Source organism: Condylura cristata, unplaced genomic scaffold (assembly GCF_000260355.1).
Source record: "Condylura cristata isolate star-nosed mole 26May11 unplaced genomic scaffold, ConCri1.0 scaffold00023, whole genome shotgun sequence".
Taxonomy (NCBI): domain Eukaryota; kingdom Metazoa; phylum Chordata; class Mammalia; order Eulipotyphla; family Talpidae; genus Condylura; species Condylura cristata.
The window spans coordinates 33,080,905-33,104,474 of record NW_004567124.1 but is presented as its reverse complement, the minus strand read 5'-3'; the positions used below and the strand labels follow the sequence as shown (position 1 = coordinate 33,104,474).

The following is a 23,570-nucleotide window of genomic DNA, read 5'->3' as shown; positions in this document are numbered from 1 at the left end:
AGGCAGCAGGATGGAGAGCCAGGAGACCTGAGGAAGCCACATGGAATAGCAAGCATGTGATGAAGAAACCATGTTGTTTCCTGGCCCTGGACTGGTTGAAAGAGATGTGGGTGAGAGACCTGTAGGGAGGTGACTCTGGCAGTGCTTATATTTTGATTTTGATTTTGCTCTTTACCTCCCAGACTTGTCTGGCTGTTTCTGACCTTTATGGGTCCCGGCCAGAAGGTGCTTTAGTCTAATGGCAGCTTTCAGGCCTTGCTTTGGGCCAATCCCTTTTGGGTGGAATTTTTCCCACGAGGGGATGGGTAACTTCAGGTGTTTGACTTAGAAAATATACTCTTTGTCTTCTGTGCTGTATACTCACTGTATTAAAGTTCCTTTTCATTAAAGTCTGACATGTTTTCTCTTGATATGGCAGATGGCAGAACCTATTTAGAACAGGCAGGTTTGGGGGTTCAGTGGTGCCCCTCTCCCTGACATGTAACAGAACCTGCCATCACTTATGGGCCTCTCAGGATGTCTGAGAGGCTGCCCTGGCCAATGGAAGCTATCCAATTCTTAGGACAGGAATTAACCACCTTGTTTTAAAATAAAATAGAGAACCAGGGCCCTCCCTGGTGGCGCTGCAGGTTGGAGCGCAACACTATGAAGTGGCTGGCAGTGGCCGCTTCAGTGCAAGTTCGAGCCCCCCCCCCACTGGAGGTGACCCACATAGCGCAGCAGACCTCTCCTGACCCACCTGCTACTCCCCTCAGCAGTGTACTTAAGTCAACCTGCCTGTTCTGCTCCTCACTCTGTCTCTGGTGAATCCTCTCAAGGCCCCTGCACCTCTGGCCTGTCTGTGATGCAAAAATAAATAAAATCTTAAAAATAAAATAAAATAGAAAACTTCACCTTGTACAAACTGGTGCTGGCCTGCGTTGGAGGTCCTGAGATCAGGATTTGAGCACAGGCTGGGGGGGACAGGGTCTGTCTCAGGGAGGAGTAGGAGAGGGGGTGTGCTAAGAGAGAGCAAAGGGTACTTTTCCAGGGCACAGCGTTCAGCATAGCTAAGCGGTCCCTTTGCCCCAGGAGCACCAGGCCTGTTCCTCTGGATCCATGCCTCTGCCTTTGACCACTGTCCACAGAGCCAAGAACCCTCTCATCCTGCTGGGGATCAGCGTGACAACAGAACTCCAGTCAAGAGAACAGCCTCTTCCCTTCCTTCATCTTCTCCGGAGCCCCACCACCAGCAGAGGGCCTATGTGAGCCACTGGCAGAGTCTGTGGGGTGTGAAACCCAGGGCTGGCCCCTGTTTGGAGGTCAGGCAGACAGGGTGTGGCCTAGTGGAGAAGGCCAAGGGCTGCCCAAGGCTTAGGGCAGTAGAGGGCAGGGCCATCTCCCTGATCTTGGCTTTGGGGCCAAGGTCCTTTTGGAGCCTGGCCCTGGTGGACTCTCCCCTCCACCTGCCACCACTCTTGAGGGAGGTCCAGGAGCCCAGGAGGTTTGAGAGCCAAGGCCCTACTCATCACCCCCACACCTACTCCAAGTTCCCTCGAATGTCAGCTGAGCCTCTCAACCACAAGCAAAACTGCAAATTGCTATTTAAAACAGGTTCCCTGAAGGGGAAGCAGTTGCTTCTTTGTTCAGACCAAGGTTACAGCAAAGAAACAAAAGGAGTGAATTTTCCCTTTCTTTCCCTTCCTGCTGCCTCCAAGATGGTATCTAGAAAGCTTTTGTGCTTAACACTGAGGAGGGAGGCCTTGGTCAGCTGACCCCAGCTCTCGCCTAATTGGCCTCAGCAGGAGCCAGGCCTTAATTGGACTGGTTGACAATGGGGCTGGAGGGGCTGGCTTGGGGGCGGGGCTTTCTGAAAGATGCCGGTCTTTGCATTCCCAGTTCTTCTCCCAGCTCTCAGAACAGCTGCTGACTGCCTTGAAGGCTCTGGGTCCTCCTTCTCCAGGAAGACCCCCTGGGTCTGCCACCAATCACTCCTCCTTGGGTTTGTGGTTTAGAGCCCTGCCTTTCCCAGACTCAGCTTGGGGCAGGTCCTTGTCCTCAATCCTGGAAAGTAGCTGGTTAGGCATGTGGTGGGGGGAGGGGTGGTAATGGGCAGCTGGTGAGGCCACACCTCACAGCCGTGGACTACTCTCCTTAAAGAACCCCTTCCCCATTGCTGACCTCCTGCCAGAAGCCCCCTCGTTATTAGCACTTTTCTACCTCTGAAGGCCTCATGTGAGATGGGGAGCCTGGCTGGAGTCAGAACCTTGGGTCCCATGGTTCTGTCACAGGACCTTCAGCTAAGTCCTCGCCAATCCGTCTGCCTCAGCTCCAGCTGGGAGCTGGGCCAAATGCTGGGGTTTTGCCACAATGGGAGAACAAATACTTTGGCAATTGGGGTTCAAATAAGGTGCTGTCACCAATCCAGCTAGCGCAGGCCCTCTTGGCCTGGGGCTTCCATCTCCGCCCCCACAAACACCCCTCAAACCCTGTGTGAGCTCTGGATACTAGCAAGACCTTCCTGGTGACTGCCCCAGGCTGACCAAGGCCTTGTTCTAGGTTGGAGGCCCAGCAGTCCTCTTCTTCTTCTGTGGGTTACTGGGTGAGGGTTCCAGTGACTGGGGGGTGGGGCTGGGGGCCTTTCAGGGGCCCCTGTGACCCTAGGTATGTAGGGGCCAATGCATGCTGGCCCAATCTTCTGGTCCTCCCCAACCTGCTTCCTATTTATACAGGTTCTGGAAACACCACTGCTGGTTGCCAGGCAACACACCCCAACACATCTGCCTGGTAGGTGAACCACCCCATCCTCCCAGAACCAGTGGGTGTGGGCAGACTTACTGAGCGGCTGTCAAGGAGGCCTGAAGTAGCCTTGGGGGCTGGAGGAGGTGAAGGAGGTGGGGGCTCTGGCTCTCCCATCTCTCCTGCTAGCAGTTACTTTCTCCAGGATGGCCCCCAGGGACTGTTGCTACAACAAGGGCCTGCCTGGTGACAGCCCAGCCCGGAGCTGGAAGCAGGCAGGCCCTCGAGGCTGCCTCCCCTTTGTTTCAGGTGGGAGGCATCTGGGTAGGGCAGCTGAAATCGGGGTAGGCTCACTCCTTTGCCTAGCTGCTGCAAGGAGATGGCAAGCCCTGTAGGGCCCGGAGCCCAGGAAAGCAGGAAGGCCTTAAATGAGCTTGACCGCTGTCTCCCCCAGCCCCATCCCAGCACCCTGACCTGCCCTCTTGCTACACCTCTGTTTCCCTGCTCCCTTTCCAGTTTTCTCCCTCTTGTGACCCTGTACCCTCAGTTTCCTGCCTCCACATTCCCTCTCCCCCTTACCCAAGCAGCCTAGACTAGACTCACTTCTCTGGCAGCTGCAAGCCCGCCCCTGGGGCCTTCCCATCTCTGCTTTCCTGATGGTCTGGACAAATTCCTTTCCCTTTAGTTCAGCAGAGACTTGGGTGGATGTTTTTAAAAGGAACTCACTGAGAAGCAAAGGAAAAACAAACCCAAACAAGGCAGCCCACCCCCTAGAAACGGCTGAACACCAGGGCAGAACACTGCTGAAGCTGCCCTTGGCTTGGGAGGTGGAGCCCCTTCCTTGGCACCGAGGGTCTGTCTGGCTTTCTCCCGCTTAGCTGGGCTCCTCCTGGCGGTCCCAGGCCAGCTTGGTCCCAAGGCCTTTCCTGAAGCCCCATACCCAGTCTGCCCCCAAGATGTCTGCAGACACAGATGAGTCTGCATGGATGTCTCTTCATCTGCTTAATGAATAGACAGTTGGGTGTTGGGAGTCTCTGGGGCCTCCGTGGCAGCATGATCTTCATAGTCAAGTGGCCCATGCAAGACAGACAGCTCTACTTCTTTCAAAAGCTCCTCCCCTGTCTACAGTACCCCTTCTGGCTGCTGGGTGCTGGCCCGGGACTGAGCAGGGGTGGGGGTTTCTGGCTTCTCAGTGTTGCTGGGAGGCCGTTACTCTTCCTGTTTTGCAGGCCACATTTTTCACCTCAATCACTTTGAGACCCTGGAGACCCAGCTTTTCTTTTCTCCCAAAGATTTGTGCACACAGAACTGGGGTACAGGCCAGAGGTGCAGGGGCAGTGATTCACCAGCAACAGAGTGGGGAGCAGAACAGGCAGACCGACTAAGTACACTGCCGAGGGGAACAGCAGGGAGACAGGAGAGGTCTGCTGTGCTGTGTGGGTCTGCTGCGCCATGTGGGTCAACTCTCTGGGTCGGGATCAAACTCGCACCAAAGAGGCTGTGGCCAGCTTGACAGTGCTGTATTTTAACCCGCTGCGCCAACAGGGAGGGCCCGAAGAGTCAACTTTTCTCTTAACTTTCCTCCTTTATGTAAGAGGGATGGATGGCCAGGGCTGAGGGCTGGACAGCACAACTCCGCATGGCTTTGTGGCTGGGATCTGAGCTTGCCAGGTGCAGCACAGACAGCGGGCATGGACACTGCTCAGTGCTGGGTTCAAGTCTGTGAGCAAGAACAGGCAGTCCCCTGTCTCCCCTCTGTGAGATGGAGTTCGTGAGTGTGTGTCTCTGCCCATCTTTTTTTTTTTTTAAAGATTTATTTATTCATACAGAACGGGGTATAGGCCAGAGATGTGGAGGGTGAGAGGATTCACCAGAGACAGAGTGGGGAGCAGAACAGGCAGATCGACGAAGTACACTGCTGAGGGGAGCAGTGGGCGGGTCAGGAGAGGTCTGCTGCGCCATGTGGATCTCCACCGGGGCAGGCGGGGATTGAACTCATGAGGAAGTGGCTTTAGCTTCTCAGTGCTGCGCTTTAACCCGCTGCACCACCAGGGCCTCTGGCCGTCTCTTAAAGCTGTTAGGGGCTTAGCTCTGAGCACAGTGCCTGGCACCTGAGGGGCCCTGGGAAGTGTCACCCCTCCTCTGTGAGTCCTGGAGACTGAGTGTCTAATTCTCTCCAGGGAAATGACAGTGAGGCTCCGCATGTTGCTGGCCACCTCTCTGGCACCTGCCAGCCTGAGCTGGGCCTGGCCTTCTTGATCCCTCTCCTCAGCCTCTCAGTCTGGGAAATGGGCTGCTATCTTCCTGCGTAACCCTCCTGTCATGAGATGCCAGGGCCGGAGCCTAGGATCAAGGGAAGGCCTAAGAGAAGCCCCCTCCCTGCCCAGACTTGAGCTGCTCCCCCGCTGAGAGGGGCCCAGTGCTTCCTCGCCCACCGCGCTGCCAATCGATTGGATCTGCTCCCATCCTCGGGCACGCCATGAATTTTTCATCAAAGGCCTGTAGACTTTGGGAAACGCACAATTAGAAGCCCCATCAATAATGCACCATGTGGAGGCATTGGCTACGCTCAGCCAGGCCCAGACATGGCTGTTGTCTAGCCCTGCTCTGAGGGAGGGAGGAACAGCACCGAGCAGACCCTTCAGGGGTCGTCTCTGGACACAGAGCAAGTGGGGGAGGTGGAGAGGGAGGGGAAGCCAGACCTAAGCTGCTGAGTCTGTCTCTTGAAGCCCAGGGGGACTTTTCCAGTTGTAGGTATTTTATCTATAAGTGGGCACACCAAGGAACCCTCACCCTTCAAGTAGGGTGAGACACAGCAGACGGTAGCTACATGGATGTGGGGTCTTTGTGGTGCTGGGGGCTGTCCTTTCTCTGTGGGTCCCAGAAGGCTGGCACTAGTCTGGGGGTGGGGGAAGAGGGACATGTAGAGATGGTTGGTGGCATTGGGGGCTTTAATTTGCCAGCTGAGTGCTAAGGTCCCTGCACGTCACGGGTGACTCCCTTTCTATCTGTACTCCCCACACCAGCTGCTTCCGGCAGCATGAGGACCCTTGGGAGGAACACCAGTGGGTCTGTCCAGCTCTGCGCCTTTGTTACATGCCCCTCCCCCCACCATCACAGGTGGCTTCACCTGTCTGTAGACCCATCTGCAGTCTCCTGCTGACAAAAGCCTTTCCCTCTCTCCGTGAATGCAAGGGCGGTGGTTTCCTTTTCTGCCTCCTGGAGCCCAGACCGGACAGGCAGTAACCAGAGCTCACCATGGTCAGGCGTCATTCTAAGTACTTTCTATAGCTCACTGGGCTGCTGCCCTTAAGTGCAGAGGAGCACCACCACAGAGGAGGAAACTGAGGCAGGACGGGGTCAGGGAGCTCGTCCAGACCAGGAGCTGCTTCAGAGCCTTTACCACCTGCTCACGTTGCAGAGTAAGTCCTGAACGGGTTTCAGCCCCTGGGCAGGACTCCTGCTCTCCAAGATCTCACCTAGGAGGGCCCACATTGGCCCCCAGAAGGCCCGGGACACTCATCCCGGGACTCTCGTCCCAGTCCAGCGGCGCTCAGGGTGAGGGATGCAATACCGGAATACCCATGGAGGCTCAGCTCGCCGACCCCTTCAGGCTGAGTGTGTGGCTCCTACGTTCTGAAGCCACCCTTGTCTGGGTGGTCACGCCATGCAGGGGAGCCAGGACAGACGCCGCAAGGCGATACAGGACAGCAGCAGCAGGAGAGGGGCTGAGGTGGTACGTGCCGATCTCTGGCGCTTCACTGCACTTCTGGCTGCAGGCCTCTGCTCTGGCCCGGGAGGGGCTCACGGGCCCTGGGGGTTCTATGTCCCTGCACATGGCATCGGGAGGCAGTGCCAGGTTGCCTGTGGCCTGACACGTGCCAAGGGAACCTGGGCCCCCGTGTCTAAAACCCTCTCTTGGCAGGAATGCCACCAGTGGGCCTGGAACACATATGGGGCCGTGAATCACACCTCCCTCCCTCCCACCACCCAGTCAGATCTCGACACCCAGCGGGGCCAAGGCGGGACACAGCTCAGAGCTGTCTGCAGGGAAGATCTCCCTGTGATTCCAACTGCAGGCATGCAGGGCTGGGGGTGCTGAGGGCTAGTGCTAAGGGCTAGGTGTAGGGGCCCCGGCTGTGCACTGCATTTGCCCTAATAGTTCTAGGGCTTCCCCTGAGGTCTCCAAGACTCCATTAATGGGGAGCCAGGGTGGAAGGAGGAACACCACCTTCCACTTATAGAGACAGGCAATACTGCCTTTCCCTCCACCTAGGTTAAGGACACTGGGGCCTGGGGTCCATCCAGTTTGACACACTCTCTCCAGCACCCCACTTGATCAAGGCCTATCCTGGCACCAGGGACACAGATGTGATCAAGGCTTGGTCTCTGTCCCTGAGCAGACTGTATTCTAGGGATGTGGTAGAAGGCCCAGTGTAATCGGTATGATCCATCTAAATGGTAAGCCTACTAGGGACCCCCTACCCAGCCACACCCCTACCATGGAGTATAAACAGGGCTGTAAAATGGAGGCCTTCTCAGAACTGGAATGAGTTTTGAGGGATGAACAGGAGTCTCAGATAATATCAGTGTGCAGGGAGCAGAACAGTAGGAGCAAAGGTGTGATGTGAGCAGCAGCCTGGCACAGCGCAGGGGTTGGGGATTCAGGTTTGTGTTGAGGAGAGGTGGACAGCAGAGGTAAGGCTGGTGTGGCCCAGGCGTGGGGCCTTGAGTGTCAGGCGAAGGCTCAGTTCTCAAGCCGGCTGGAGTCAGGTGCAACATATGCCGAATCCAGAGCTAGATGCTGGCACCATGCATGGCTGAGTTTCCAAGTCCTCCCAGCACGAGGCCTGGCTGTCCAGTCTACAACCCTAGACGCTGTACAGGAGCCCAGAGAGGGCAAGGGGGCAGCCAGTCCCCCCCCCCCCACTCAGCACCTTTGTGGCTGATGCAGCCCAGCATCCAGAGCCAGAAGACAGGTGTTCTAGGGAAGCTTCACTGGGGCAGGTGTCTCTTAGAGCCAGCAGGGGCAGCAACCATCTTGAGGAGAGAGTGACCTCATTGAGAGCAGAAGGGTGCTGCCAAGAAGCTTAGGATGCAGGGGTGGCCACAGGCAGGTGTCCCTTTTAGGGCTTCTAGGTGGGCCGCCTGCTGCCACCTAGAGCCAGCAGGCCATGTCACTGGCCCTGGGGCTGTCCTAGTCTGGGTGGCTGTATTGCCCGTGACCTGTGCTGCTCACTGGAAACAGCTTGGTGGTGACTTCCCAGCCCCTCCCACCCAGTGAGGCGAGCAAGTCACTGCTCTGGGTGCTGTGGGAGCCCCGCTTCTCAAGGCCTGGGGTGGGCAGGTCTCCAGGGGGAACCTAATGACGGTCTGGGGGGGCTTCCACTGGAGGCCTGGCTCACCAGGGTGAAGGTGGGGGGATGGAAAGAGAGATGAAGGAAGAGAAAGACTTGGCCTGGCCTTCAGGATGCCAAGACTGAGGGAGGAGGCAGGACCCTGCCCCGAGGAGCCGCAGTCTGAGGAGGTGCTGTGTCCACGAGCAGGCGAACACCGAGGAGGGGGCAGGACCCACACACTCCCGATAAGGACACATGAAAAGAACAGATGGTGCCAACAAGTGCAAATTAATTGAGCGAAGCCTGTGTACACAGGCGCTGTGAACAGGCGGCTGACAGGCCTGGGAGGAGCTGGGGGACAGGGCAGGGAGCGGAGAAGCTATAATGAGCACTTATCGATGTCTCACTGGGTCTGCAGCAGGGACCATGGTTATCGACAAAGCCTGTCTATAAATCTCCCAGCCATGTCTCCAGAAACCTTAATTAGGGGGCCTCCCTGCCCCTCACACCTCTAGGCACAGGGGACCAGCCTGAATCAGGGCGGCTGCCAACCCTGGAGCTGAGTGGCTGCAGCAACATGATCTGGTGGGGGAGCGGGCCCAGACCCCAGGAACAAATGGAAGCTCAGGGGCCAGGAGTGGAAGCCGGCTGGAGCCAAGTTCCACACCCTGTTTTGTAAGTTGCTCTCTACCCTGAGCCTCAGTTCTAGCATTTAGAACAACAGGGACTGCGGTGAGGACAGAGTGGACCAAGTCTGTCCAGCGTTGAGCACACTGCTGGCACTGGTGCGTGTGTATCTCACACCCCTCCCCTCCCCACAGGCACTCTGGCCGAAGCTGCCAAGAAAGAGAAAAGCGGCTTTGACTGGCCGGGCACTGGCAGTGCTGACGGCACACCCTTGACCCTTTGAATGGAATTTCACAGCAACTTGAAGTCCACTCTCTGAGGCCTGTGGAGCAAGACACAGACAAGACCACCCCCTCATTATGTCGCCACCCAGAGAAACAAGCCAACGTTTTCCAAACCACAAGATGACCAGCTGGCCACTTTTCTGCCGAGTGGGGTGACTGTGGCTTCCTTACCACTTTCTGCAGCTTGAGCCTCCTTCCTCTCCTGTCTCTGGAGACAATTACTAAACTAACTGCTCAAAATTCTCCCCTCCTCAGGACACCCACCCAGACTGAAGCCCTGGGTCCTGGCACCCTCCTTCCCCAAATTACCTACCAGGAGCCAGAGTCTTCATGTGCCCCCGAATCTGAGGACTGCTCATTGGCCCATAGGAGTGACCCCTTTGTTGCAACAAGCTCTTAAACCCAAGTACAGTGTGCTCATGATCTTTGGTCAGAGGGGGTTAGAGTCCGTCTGGGGTTAGAGTCCAGGGTTAGAGCACCACGTCCTGACATTCATGCTCTCTGAGGTCTCAGCCCTTCGTCTCCTTATTGCTGGGAAGGTGTGACCCTGGCACCTGTTCAGTGCCCCTCCCCAGGCCGGAAGAGAAAAATCCCTGGGGTAGGACTGTGAGTGTGGATGTGGGTGAGGAGTGGAGGGCCAGGCCCAAGAGAGACCCGCTAGGTCTCTGGTTTGGGGATGAAGACCCAGGCCTCATAGGAGAACCCAAGAGGCCTCCATCAAATGGATGGAATGTGAAACAGGGAAGCAGGGGCCCAGGACTGCCAGATCCTCTCCCCGGGGCTCTAGACCCTGCAAAGACAGGGGTGGGAAAGGACAGCGGAGCAGGAGGGAACCTCTCCAAAAGCCCAGGTATGGGAGCTGGAAGGAGCAGACTGCAGTGGCTTTCTGGGGAGGCTGGCACCACTGGGCAATGCCCTCTGGATCAGACACTTGCCAAGGGGCCCTATCCCTGAGCTGGGCTACCTGTCTGCCTCTAGTCCAGTGGAAAGTCCTTAGAAGGGGGCCCTTGTCCTCAGTAGCAAGACCTCTCCTGGCTGGGCCCCCTCTTGCCTCCAGCCCAGGCCCAGGTTTTCTCCCCAGCCTTGGTTTGCTGGAAACTGCCCCATATTTTCTCCGGGCCCCAGGTTCACACGGTAGCTTCACAAAACGTTTCTGCTTTCACGCTCCTGGGCAAATCTTCCAGGAATCCGTGTGCTAAACCTTGGCTTCAGAGCCTGAGCCTCAAGTAGTAGGTGCCTTCAGAGTCCCTCCCGGCATGTCACCCAGCTGCCTCTTTGGTCACTTCCAGTAGTGACTGGCCCTCCTGCATGCCAGGGAAGCCTGCTGGGCCAAGGAGACCAAGGGGGCAGGAGGGTCCCATGTGGGGACTCTGAGCCAGCTTCTTGAGGGAGCCCCACAGTAAGATAAGGCAGGAGGGAGGACTTCATCTTGGTCTCCCTGAGACTCCCCAACCCGACTGATGAACTCAGGCTCCAGTGGGCTCCCTCTCAGCCACAGGAGGGAAAAAGATATCTGGGAGTCTCCCAAACTGGCCCTCTGAGGGCTCCAGCTGCCAGGCCCCTACCCCTTCTGACCCTTCCAAATCCCGAAGCCCCAATTCAGCTCCTCCGGAGGGGCTACCACACCAGGTAGATTTGCATATCTGAAAATAAAAAAAAAATCCAGCCGCAGAAGCTTAGTACCATCAGGGTTGCAGAGCCTGCTTTTGTCTGTTTGAGTAAGAGCTGGCTAAAGGCTGAAGGATAATTAGTCCCCCGTGGCCACGCTGTCCCCCCCTCCTCAGTGATTTAAAGGTACAGCCCACCTACTCAAGCCGCTTCTCCTCACCCCCACTCCCCTCCACTCTCAGTCCCTCCACCCCCAGCCCCTCCCTGGGTGCTGGTGGCTGGAGGATGTATACGGCATTTTATCTGATTAAACTGGGAGTGAACTGGCCCTTCTCTATTATCTTTGGCCCTGATTGTATATTTAACACCAAATGCAATGTGTGGAGCGCGCAGGGTGTGCGTGCATGGACTGCGTTTTTCTATTCCCTGTCAGGAGGAAATTGGATTGCACTAAAAAGCATTTAATCTGAGCTCAGGAATATACCCTAAGAGAGTGCCTGAGCTGCCAGTGGGGGTTGGGGGGCTGTTCTGTCCTTAGCCTTGGACAAGAGGGGCTCCTGCCCTGAGCCCTGTGCTTTAGCAGTTCCTGTCCTCCTTGGGCCACAGCCCTCCCCATGAGCTGGCCAGTGGGTGGGTGCGGCAGAGCAGGTGCCTACCCGGAGCATGAGCATCTTCTAGACCACAGCCTGGGTACCCGGGACACCGGTTTTCCCTCCTGCTTCCAGGCCCTGTCCTGAAGCCCACAGTGTACCCTTTTGCACTCCAAAGATCTCAAACAGTCACTGGGCCATTAGGCTGGCACCAAGCCAGGGGAGAAGGACAGGGGCCAGTGGAGCGAGGGGCACAGTTTGGTGGCTACACAGCATTCTCTAGATTGCTCCCAAGGTCTGTTTGTCAAAGCAGAAGAGTAGAACATACTGACTCCCGTGCCTGAGCTCTGGCTGGATCTCTAAGGCTTCCTGCTTTGGAATGTAAACATGGTGTGTCGGTCTCTGTGCAAAAGTTCTGCAGGAGGAGACCTGCAGCCACACGGCTCTGTTTTGGTGTTTACTAGGAAACTGAGCAGCCATCCACCCAGATGAGTCAAGCCCTCGAGGCCTGGGACTGCAGAGTCGGGAGGTTTGGCTCAGTGGCTGCAGACAGGCTTTGGGCCCCAAACCCCAGACCCGAGGGCAATGAGTGCTATCTCTTGGGCTTGCCCAGAGGCCCTGGAGGGCTACTGAGCTACCAGCAGTTCCCCAGCTGTAAAGTGGGAAGATCACTGTAAGCCCTTCATCAGGACATGCAAGAAAGAATGAGATTATGACTAAAGTTCTGGAAGCTGAGTGAGAGTGCAATAAATGTTGATGGGTATAATTAGCACTATTAAAAGCAGGGTAAAGCAGGCACTGTGTGCAAGGGTGGGCCCTATTTTCCAGGTTAACAAATCTCTCCCAGTCCCCCTGGCTCTGCACCCCCCACCCACCCTCAAAAGTCAGATGATTCAAGCCCTCAACGATTTATGGCCTCATCATCTTGGCTATTTACCAAAAGCTGCACTCCCAACCCGCCCACCGCCATTTAATCCAGGGGTGGACGGACCTTGATACTGGGCAGCACCGGTCATCTCTGTGAGAAGCCGGGGGGGGGGGCTGTCCTGCCTCTGCCTGCTTGTTGGCCAGAATGAGAGAGGACATCATGAGGAACAAGGGGGTACTGAGACCCCAGAAGGAAGGGGGTCAGGCCGCTAACTGCTCAAGTTGGCAGCCAAACCCAGCCCCTGGTCTGACACCTCCTCATCCAGCTTTCTCAGATGTCCATTTTTTCTCTTTCCGGGGATCTCTGACCAGTGGTTCTTTCCTGAACATCTCTGCTGAGCCTAGTTTTTGGGAATTCGTTGGAGAGCCTCTGCTCTGGATGATCAGCACTGTCCCACCCAGCCCCTCAATTCTCTCCACCACACACCCTAGGACATTCTCATTCTTATTTTACAGGTTAAAAAAACTGTGGGCCCTCTCTGGTGGCACAGTGGGTTAAGGTACAGCATGGTGAAGCTATCCGATCCACAGCCTTTGCAGCACAAGTTCTATCCCCCGCCCCCGGAGGACAATAATAATAATAATAATAAATACCAGAGACATTTTGTGGGGGTGGCATGGGAAATGGGATCAAAAACAGTGGGGGGAGGGAAATGCACTGGACTATGGTAATGGCACATGGGTGATTTGGTGATGGGAAGCCCAAGGGGATTACAACTGAGACGGATAAATGCAGAAAATGATGTTAAAATAAACAATTATATTATTAAAAACAAAACAAAACTGTGATCCAAGAGGGGGAAGGGACTAGCCTGTGGGACTAGCAAGAGGTACTAGCCCACAGTACCTCTTGGTGAGACTCAGATCAGATCCTCCCTTCCCCCGATCCCGGGGCAAGATGGACAAGTGTACACACACAATGTCCACCTGACAGATTCCAGTAACCTTTACTCTCCTCCGTCAGCTCTACTGCAGTTTCGTATTAACCACCGTTGACAACAGTGCCTCTGAGGGTCTCTGCGGGCCAGCTTCAGTCCCCTCTGCGCTCCCATACCCTGAGCAGACTGCCCCCAGGCCCCTGCTTCCAAGCCCCTGAGGAACTGGGGCTTCCTGAGGAAGGGCCTTTGTGGGGAGCTATCCTTAGTCCCTGCCATTTAGCTTGGGTTGGGTCTCAGGGCAAGAGGGGAAGGCCTGGACAAGTTGTGTGGTTTCCCCATTTCCTTCCCAGTCCCTGGGGACCGCATGAACAGTGACAGTCCTAAGCCTCCTGCACTAAACATGCCGGCAGCCCTTCACCGCTGCCTACATCCTCCCGCCCACCCTCTCCTTAATTCTCTCAAAAGCCTCAAGTTGGGGAGAGGAGAGTATTTCTTCCATTTTAACAGGTGATTGAGACAGGGCCAGAGAGGTAGAGTTATTTTTCCGAGGTCACACAGCTCTTGGTGATGACGGGACTCAAATCTGCTAGAGCTGCACAGAAGAGTAAAGGGGTCTTGGTGGGGGGCGGGGGGGAGCGATGACTGGGCTTGGTACCTGCTGAAGCTCCAAAAACTGCTTATGTGAATAAACGGCCAAGGTGCTTGTGTCATCTCAAAAGAGGCAGCTGGGGGATGGGCTAGGGGACACTGGGCCATGCCCTCCTTTTGCTCCTGGGCCCCTTCTTGGTTCCTGCAGCTCTGCTCCCACTGGGAGCAGAGGGCTCTCCCCTCTCAGCCCCTGGGGTCGTGCCCCCTTCCCACCAGCTTCCTCAGGCTATTTTACTTCCTTGGGCCTTCTTCCCAGTTAGGCTGGGGGGCTTTGTCCCCCATGCCATCTACTCCTTCATGTCAGTGGGGCTCAGAACAGGAGCAAAAGTGGAGGCTCCCCACTTGCGTCTACCCTGACTGCCCAAAAACCATGCCCTGACTAGGAGTGCACCCCCTTGGGAAGATGAACTTGGGGAAGAGAACTCGGTCCTCAGAAGCAAGCACAGGCCCACGGTCCTCAGAAGCAAGCACAGGCCCACTGCGGCACGGGGTTGAGTCTTGGGAACCAAAGAGGAATCTAGAGCAGTGAGGCTTGGACTCTTGTGCATTTATCTGGTCCTGTGCTCTGGGGGAGAGGCAAGGCTGGAAGGAGGCGGCTCAGAAAGGGCCCTGGAAATCATCAAAGGAGGCATCACCCCCTCCCATCCTAATACTCTGATCCATGGGCCTTGGGTCCTTTCCTGAAGCAAGGTGGCCTTCCCCTCTGGTGGGGTGAGACAGGGAGAAAGCCGACTCCAGCAGCCAGGGGCTCCACCCGAGGTCCAGCCCCAGTTCCAGGGATAAGGAGGGTGGGGGCTGGTGAGCCCACAAGTGTGGGAGTCTGTTTGGTGGGGGAGGGGAGCTGGCCTGCAGGGGGCCTTGCTCAGCCGCTCACACACACACACACAAGACGCAATCAATCGACAAACGCTTAATCTCTCCACAAATTGAAGCAGAGCCGTAAATATCTGCTACATCCCGCAGCTGAGTTATGAGTCTCGTTTATTAATCTCTTTAGTCCCAGGTGATGGATGGAGGAGGAGAATGGCCCACCAGGGAGGTTGGAGGGATGGGGGAAGGAGAAGCAGGCCAGGGGTCTGGGAACAGCCTTTCTGGAGGGGTCAGAGGAGGAGGCCTGTGGGCTTTGTGCTTCCGCCACTGCCACTTTTACTCTCCCACAAAGGGCCTGACAATATAGCCACGAGAAATAAGTCTCCGGCCAAGTGGACAGCCCTTTATAGTTCCCAGGACATGGCCATCCACTTGTTAACCCTCCCCATAACCTTGGAGGTAAACATTCCTTCCACTTAACATAGAGGAGACAAGCACAGAGAGGTGCAGTGTTTCAGCCAAGGTCACACAGCTTTTGAGTGGTAGAGACAGGAGAAGGGACTCAAATCTGCCAGCGCTGTTCAAATGAGAGGAGAGGGAGCAGGGGTCTGCAGGGGAGACAATAGGGACCCAGCAGGATGGAATCCTTATTGCTTCCTTCCTACTGTCCCCCTTTAACCCCTCCCATCCCCATCTTCCTCAAATGCTTGGTAAATGGGCTTGCATATGCCTGCTTTCTCTGCCAAGCCCTGGAGCTGTGACTATCACACCTTCACAGCTTTTTATTTTTAGAAACCCCATGTCAGCTTGCAGGGCTCCCAGCTGAGGGGCAGAAGCAGGTGAGGAGCTGAGGGTGATGAAGGCCCCCAAAGTCTTCCTGCTGGGGAGCTGGGCCTGGGAGGGAGGTGAGTGTGATAGCATCTGCCCTTCAGTGGCCTTGAGGTCAGGTGGACAGAACTGGGTGCCTGGAGAGGTGAAAGGGACAGGAAACTGACCTGGCAAATTGGGGGCACAGTCTCCAGGCAGGGGAGTTGGGGACTACTGAGACAGGGGAGTTGGAGTGGGAGAAGGGAAGTGTTTAGGGAATACTTCCTGTGGGTGGAGTGGGGTGGGGCCACAGAGTCAGGGTGCTGATTGGAGGTTACTGCGGGAGTGATGGCTGTGCTTTCTTTGTCTCTGTTTTCTCTTGTGTTTTCTGCCTCCCAGGATGGGCTTATGGGGGCCAGCACCAGGCCCCTGGTGACCCCATCGCCCACACTGATGCTCCAGACCCCAGCTGCTCTCAGATGGGACTCAGGTGACTATGCCAGAGGTGCCTGCTCAGGACTTTCACCTGCCACCAGGTGGTGCCAAGGGCTTGAGGCCTCACGGGTCTGCAGCTGCAGCCTTCATCCTGGAGGGGCCCTGGGAGCACAGCCAAGACTCCTGTGACAGGGCAAGACTCTGAGGGGCTTGGGAACATCTGCTCCAATTTCCTCTTTGAACAGAGGAAGGAGTGGGGCCCAGAGGGAGGTCAAGGTCATGTCAAGGAGCAGGTGCTAGTTTGAGGACAGTGTGGGCCAGAGCTGCGCAGGGCAGGCATCACGCTACATGGCGAGTAGAGCTCTTCTCAGTTTGCCTGGGACTATTTCCGATTTAGCACCACAAGTCCTATGTCCTGGGACCACTTGGTCCCACGCAGACAGGGAGGGATGGTCATCTTGGAGCCACGCCAGGCAGAGCTGAGGGCTAGGCTCACGGGAGTCTTTGCTACACTGCCAGCCTCTTCTAAAGGCCCCTCGCCTTCCAGGGAAGCACATCCTAGACTGCAGGTGGAAAAAAAAAGGCTCAGGGCTAATGGGTTATGTGCCACCCTGGACAGGGGCGGCAGATTCAGGGCCCACTGACCACCTGGGAGGGGACTCCTGGCAGGCAGGCCTGCCCTCCAGGGTCTAAGACCCCACCTCCGATGCAGCTGGGTGACCTCAGAGGAACCCCAGCTTCTGTGAACTTCCTCTTCTCCTTACCCATGAAACCAGGCCTCCATTCTTGGGTAAAGGGTATCCAAAAGAGTAGCAGTTAACCTTCCATCCTTTCGAGCAGGTTAGATGGAGTGGAGGACAGCTGGGGGAGCGGGCTGAAGTCATGTGAGGGATCAGAGGAGCATTCTGGGGTCCAGAGACTCAAGAAAGGAGCGAGAGCAAAGCTTATGCTCAGAAGGGGGTGGGGACATGGGGGTGGGAAGAGGGGGGCTGGAAGGAGGGGGAGAGGCTTTCAAAGAGCAAATGAAAGAAGTGAGTTATTCCAGTGTGGCGAGGTTGGAAAAACACTGAATCTTTAAACAACCTTTGTCAATTATTCATTTCCTGGTATGAGGGCCCTCTGGTCTGCCACAAATCTCTGAGCAGAGAAGAGAAGGAGGGAGGGAAGAAGAGAGGGAAGAAAATGGGGGGGGGGAGGAGAGAGGAGAGAGAAGAGTGGGGGGGGGAGCTCGACAAACAGAAGGGGTCCCTTCTGTTTGCATTTGTATTTCCACACTGGATACATTGCACACATACTTCAACTGAGAACCTCTGCCTCTTTATTCAAAGCACAGCCCACCACCTCCAGGGAGCCTTCCTTGCTTCTTTCTCCCCCCCATCTTTTTCTCTCTCACTTACTGAGGGCTCTGAGGTGTGCCAGCATTTGGCTAATTGTGGCACTTAGGCAGGTAACTTGTCTTGACCATGCCCTTTTGTCCTTCATCAAATATTTTTTGTGTGCCTTCTTTGTGTCACTAATGTGCTCTTTGGCTGTGGCCTGCTCCAATGGTGGGGGGCGGGGGGACACTTCCAGAGTTCAGGGCCCAGGGTTTCCTTCCCTCACCCTGCCCTCTGCACTGATGGGCACCTGGCAGAGGCTTAAGGTGGGCTCAAGGGATCTGGGGGGATGCTTATAGGTTTTACTGTTTGGAGGGTCCCTGTGTTCAGGATGACTCTTAAAATCTCACCCTTCACAAGCCCAAGGGGATTACAACTGAGATGGAAAAATGCACAAAATGATGTAAAAATAAACTATTATTAAAAAAAAAATCTTACCCTTCACAATTAAAAGCCCACTTCTTCCAAAAAAAGACTTCTTGGCTCTCAGAAGGGAGGTGAAGGCTTTCTCTTGCTCTGTCCAGGCATCGCACTTTACTCAAGATCACAGCCATGGCCCCTGAGCCCAGCGGTCTGCTTGGGACCAGAGTTTTGTACCACAGTTGATAGAATGCCACTGGCATGGTCTGTGTCAGTCCCAGTGTCCAAGACAAAGGGAGCCTGGGACAGAAGAGCTGGCTGGACTGCAGCCCAGGCAGGAAGGTGAGTCCCAGGGCACATGACAGGTGGGGTGGGGTGGGGGGAGGGCGCCCTCATGGCGGGGGTAGGGTTGGCAGGACCCTGCAGCCAAGAGCACCTGTGGCATGCTGCCTCAGAGAGGGCACAACCCAGTGTCCCCTCCAGTCCCTTCTCCAGTCCCAAAGTGCTCTTTGAGAGAAAAGATTCAATTTCCTATTAAGACAAAATAGATTCTAAAGGGAATCAGAGGCAAATTGTTTCTGGGGCTCTGGGGAGTGTGCTAGAAGGCTAGACGGGACACACACACTCGAGCATCGGGTGATCATGAGTGTTACACGTGGGACACAGTGGCCAAGAGTGGAGGGGGCTGGTTAACGGCGTGTGCCCGACAGGACTACGTGGGCCCCTGGACCCCGCCTGCTCCTCCAGGCTCTGCTACTGGACACTGATGGCGGCGGCTCCCCCATGTGCTCTCATGCCAGTGAGGGTCCTCCCACTGTCAGGGACTGCTCGTTGCCATGCTCCAGGATGGTGCCTTCTGTACACGGCGTGAGCGACAGCACAGTGCACTCGGGCCTATTGCTATGCACTCCTGCTCCACGGCCGTTTCTGTTGTTTGTCACTGTGTCTCCTGGTGGCGGGAGGTCATCCATTGCTATGTAATTGTGTTTGGTTGCTATGGAGTGGTGACCTATGGCTACATGGCTACTGGTGACTGCCAATGAGTTGACACTGTTGCTAGCCACCCGCGTTCCATGGCTGTGACAGGGCTCTGTGGTCACGTGCATGTAGGTCCTGCTCTGGCCCTTCTGGACACCGCTAGGGGGTGGGAGCTGGAGCTGGGAGCTGGCTTTCAACTAGGGCAAAATATAGAGGTGGGAATAGCTAGAATGATAGTTCTGAGCCAAGAGAAAGGTGGTGGTAGTGGTGGGGGGGGGGGGTTGGGGGGGGGGGGGGGGAGGGAGGGAGGGAGCTGTACAGGGAGGGAAGGAAGAATGGGAGTTGGAGGACAGAAGGCAGGGGTGAAGGGTAAATGAAAAAAAGCTAAGAGAGTGGGACAAGGAGGCAGCAGGAAGGGCTTGGCACGGGCTGGGCTGGGCAACACAGTGAGGCAGGCTCACTGCTCTGAATACTAAGTGGTGTCAAGGTGGCTGAAGGGTGCAGGGCTGGTGTTCACTTGGCTATATGCGAGGCAACCTGGAACAGTATAATCAGGAAACCTTGGCAAGGGGTCATCCTGGAGATGGCCCTGGAGCCCAGAGACGAGGAAGCCAGTGTGCTCTTAGCTCAAGGGCTGGATGCTGGTGGCTGAGTGGATCTAAGCTGAAAGCCAACAAGGGAGAACAGGTCCCGCTTGTGGCCTCGCCAGGGGTCTCGCAAGGGGACAGTTGGCGGGACCAGGCACTGGTGGGAGGACTGGGGGGGGCAGGCTTGAGCTGTTTTTCCATGGAGACTGCACCAGCCAAGTGTCTGATAGGGGTGGGGTGACCTTGAGTTCTTTTCCTCCTCCAGAGGACCCTGCCTATGTACACTCAAGCGCCTTATTTCTCCTCCAACCCTCTGTCACTCACAATGGTTACTTATTCTCAAACAGTTCTTCCCAAGGGCTAGCTCAGCCTCATCCCATCTCTGGTTGAATCATTATGAGATCAGACTGACTGACCACACTGCCTGTGTTGTTCTAACATCCTTGCAGATATTAAACTTATATAATATATAGTATTGAAACAGCTATCAGATCATCCTGCATTTCAGTAGACTATAGAGTTGTTCTGAGCTCTCTGCAGGCTTGTGGGGAGAGCGGGGGAGGTCAACGCCTTCCTCCTCCCTCCCTGTCTGCCTTTCCCCTTGCATGGTGCCTTCCCTTTTCCTTCCACCTCTGGCCTTTGGCCTCCTCCTTTCTCCCCCTCACCACCTCTGTTTAGATGCACGCGAAGAGGTGTCACGTTGGTCAGGCTGTTGAGGCATCAGGTGCTGAATTGGTCATGCTTCCCAAAGTCTCCAAAGACAAGTTTGAATCAGAATCTTTATTTTCTGCACCAGTGATGGCACAGCTAGCACGTCACACAGGAAAGCTGCTTGCCCAGGGCCGAAGGTGAGTGCAGGAGGGGAGAGGGTGAGCCCTGGGAGCCCTGGCCCTTGACGGAGGGCCCTGCTCCAGGGTGGGCAGGGGGCCTGTGGGACACCCCGGGGCACATCCAGAAGACAGAGACCCTTCCTAATCGTCCTGTGGGACATGTTCCAGAAACGTGCAGAAGTGCCAGGGGAAGATGAGGAGGCTGTCAGTGGAGAGCGGCAGGTCCTGTGAGGAGGAAGCCCTGGGCTTCCTTCTGAGCCTGCAGCCTTTTCTGGGGCCTTTTCTCATCGCCTTCCAGAGCAGCGTTCCCCATGGGATTCGCTGTGGATGAATGGAGGAAATTACCAGGGTTCCGGGGCAGCACTTCAATTGGGGACTTTGACTGGACTGTTCTTTCAGTGCCTGTTCGTTAGGTCTCTGAGTCAAGAGGCTGGGACACAGCACCGGCCGCTCACAGATTAAGATGCCACCTTGGTCATCCACATTGGCCCTTTCGCAGTTTGCTTACGCACAACAAGGAGACACACCAACTCCCACGATCAAGGACAGACGCTTTGGCTAAAGATGGCGTGTTTTCCTCCATCCCCCTTTCCTTTCTTGGAAGTGATGTCCTAGGGGGCTCCCCTGACCCCCACGGGGATGCTCCGAGTTGATGGCCACCTGAGTCAGGAAACCCCAGCTAACAAGGGGTGTGGGAGTTTGTTTTGAAAGAAGCCATGCGGGAGTTTTATTCAAAAGGTGAAGAAACTGTGAAATGGAGAATCTGCACCTTGTACCAGTATAACTTTGGGGTGACTCAGGGGAGGTCTACTTGCCACCTGATGAGTGGACCAGACCCATGGGTGGCAGCCCAGCCCTCTCGCCCATGCCCTCCTGGGGAGACACTCACGGTTTCACGGGACTTCTCTGGTGCCTGAGTATCGTCTTCCGTCTCCTGAGAGATTGTGGAGTTTGCTGTGTTCTTAGACCAGGACTCACGGATGCTACCCAGCTTCTCATCTAAGATCTTGGGGTCCAGGATGGGCAGAGCCTTGCTATTGTCTGGTGTTAAGAAGTTCTCTGGCCTCTGGAAGAGAAGGTGCAGAGAAATGCCTCTGTGCCTGTGTATCATGGGCACAGCTTCCACAGCCCCAGCTTGTCATGACTCAGGAGCCCTGCCTGCCTGGCCCACCCACCTCCCGCCACTGTCCCCACAGATGTGATCTTCTTAGAGAACCCCCACTCTCTGAAATAGAGGCCCAGCCTAGCTAAAGTAACTTCCTCCACTATATTCCCTGTTCACAGTGTCCATTTGACTGTATTCATAGTGCTAATTCAACTAGACAACTAACTTTCAAAGAAATGTGTTTACCTGTTTACTGTTGTCTCCCTTCTCTGACACCCCAACCCCTAAGTTACATGTAACTTGTTTCTACCTTGTGGGGGTGCTCAGTATTTACTGACAGAAAATGCTATGTCATCTAGGACTCCCACACTCGGTGTGTAACAGTGTCTAAATTCTCCAAGCTTCTCTGATACCCCTTGCAGTGTAGACTTACTTTGCATTCCATCTTCTCTGTCATTCTCTCGGCACCCATTAAGACCTCCTTTTTCTCTAGCCTGCTGGGCCTCTTTCTCCTTTCGTGTCCTTTTTCCTATGTTCCTCTCCTTGTCTTGGCATGGCCATCACACTCTGCTGGTCTTGCATGCAATCCCACTGAAATCCCAGCCCCTCTAGGAAGCCTTGCTGGTGTTCACCCATATCTGCAGCTTTTCAGAGCTCTTCCAGCCTAGCAGCTGATTCTTACTGCCCTCACATGCTTCTCTAATTCCAGGCTTTCCTGCCGTTTTTGTTTTCCTGCCAGACTTTGAGTTCCTCAGGCTTAGGGATTTTCTTGAGCTCCCATTGAAGTTACTTTAAGGCTCTGTTGAAAATCCATAGTTAGCCCTAAAAGGTGCCCATTATTCAAAGAATCATGCAGTCTCGGGGTTTGTAAGAACCTCGATGGTGTTTCCACCTTAGATCAGCTGTTGGAATCCTCATGGCCTCAAAGCAGACACTTCACTGTTTAGAATGTTGGAGTTGGAGCAAACAGAGCAACGGGCAGGTGCCAGCCAGGACAGGTGTACTGGGGATAAAGTGCCTGACTAAATGTCTGCCCTTGAACAGAGTGAGGATGAGTGCAGGTGGATTTATTCCTTTATGCATATAGAACTGGGGTATAGGACAGAGGCACAGAGGTAGTGAAAGGATTCACCAGAGACAGAATAGAGAGCAGAACAGGCTGACTGATGAAATAACACTGTTGAGGGGAGCAGCAGGCAAGATAGGAGAGGTCTGCCTTGCATGTGGGTCAACTCTGGGGCTGGGAATCAAATTCACACTGAAATGGCTGCAGTTAGCTTGCAGTACTGCATCCTAACCCACTGCAACACCAGGGAGGGCCCATGCCTCTGTCTTTAAGAGGGCAGTCAGTGTGAAAACCCACACATATGGACCAGATAAGCTGGGAGAGCACCCTGCACTTAACTACCGGGCCCTCTGACATAATGATTCCTTTGTGCCTTTTAGAAATAAAAATTGGTGTCTAGGAATTGACTAACATGAAGTTAATAAACTGACTCGTGTCAAGAGTCATACAAGTACAGAAATGTCCAGTCCAGTCAGCCTCATCCCCCTTGTCAGATGGACATAGGGGTAGGAAGTTCAGAGAGGAAGCAGCAATATGAGGACTGCTGAAATGGGAAAGTGAAGCACTAGGTGACCCTGAGGCTGCTCTTGCTCCAAGACTTCTAGACCTGTTTTGTCATGGGACATTAGGCCTGGCTCTCCACAGCTCTGGATCGGGGAGGGCAAAATTCACCTAGAGAGTCCCCCTGAAATGTCCACTGTTTCTGTGTAATATCTGAGTTAGATGGTTCAAGTCGTCTGGTGTTTTAGATAGAAAAAGCACCACATCTGTCTCCTGGTGGGACATCAGTAAGAAAACTGCATGGGTAGGTGTATATGGATGCAACAAAATAAGAGGAGGAACAATTAACCAAGGCAACGACTGATTCCCCCTTGACCAGGTGGCCCCTGGGGCTGGGGTGAGATGCTGATTCAGGACCTGTAATGACATTTCTGCTCATTTCCAGGCAGAAAGCCAATCTCTGTGCCCTGGATTTCATAGACTGCCATCTAATCCAGTTAGGGGAGGAAGTAGAAGTAATCAGATCAAGGGCGAGGTCTCCAGAGGTGCCCCATCAGTTCTGAAAACAGGGACACATGTCTGGGGGAGCTCCTCCCCCACATCCTGCCTCCATGCCATCTACCAGGCATGGGTCAACATTTACTGGACTCCCAGGTACTTTTACGTGGATTCAGAAATTTATTATATAAAATTCATTTAATTTCATCTTAAAGAAAAAGTGTAAGTGGGCTCTCCCTGGTGGTGCAGCAGGTTGGAGTGCAGTACCAGGAAGCTGGCAGTGGTTACCTCAGTGCGAGTTTGATCCCCAGATCAGGAGCTGACCCACATGGCGTGGCAGACCTCTCCTGACCCGCCCGCTGCTCCTCTCAGCAGTGTATTTCGTTCATCTGCCTGTTCTGCTCCCCACTCTGTCTCTGGTGAGTCCTCTCACTATCCCTGCACCTCTGACCTGTACCCCAGTTCTGTATGCATAAATAAAATCTTTAAAAAAAGTAAAAGAAATGGCTTTAGAAAAAGGTAAAAGTGAGACTGACCCCCTCAGTCCAGACCAGGACCTTCACCCACAAGTCTCTGGGGGGGGGGGGGGACAGGTAGA

General features: G+C 54.9%; 1 protein-coding gene across 1 annotated transcript in view; it reads right to left on the bottom strand.

Moving 5' to 3' along the window:
• CCDC33 (coiled-coil domain containing 33) overlaps positions 1-23,570 on the bottom strand; it is a 112,100-nt gene that overhangs the window by 23,241 nt on the left and 65,289 nt on the right. Inside the window, exon 13 of the mRNA XM_004687575.1 lies at positions 20,692-20,868. Within this exon, the coding sequence (XP_004687632.1) occupies positions 20,692-20,868 (177 nt within the window). The remainder of the gene's footprint in view (positions 1-20,691; positions 20,869-23,570) is intronic.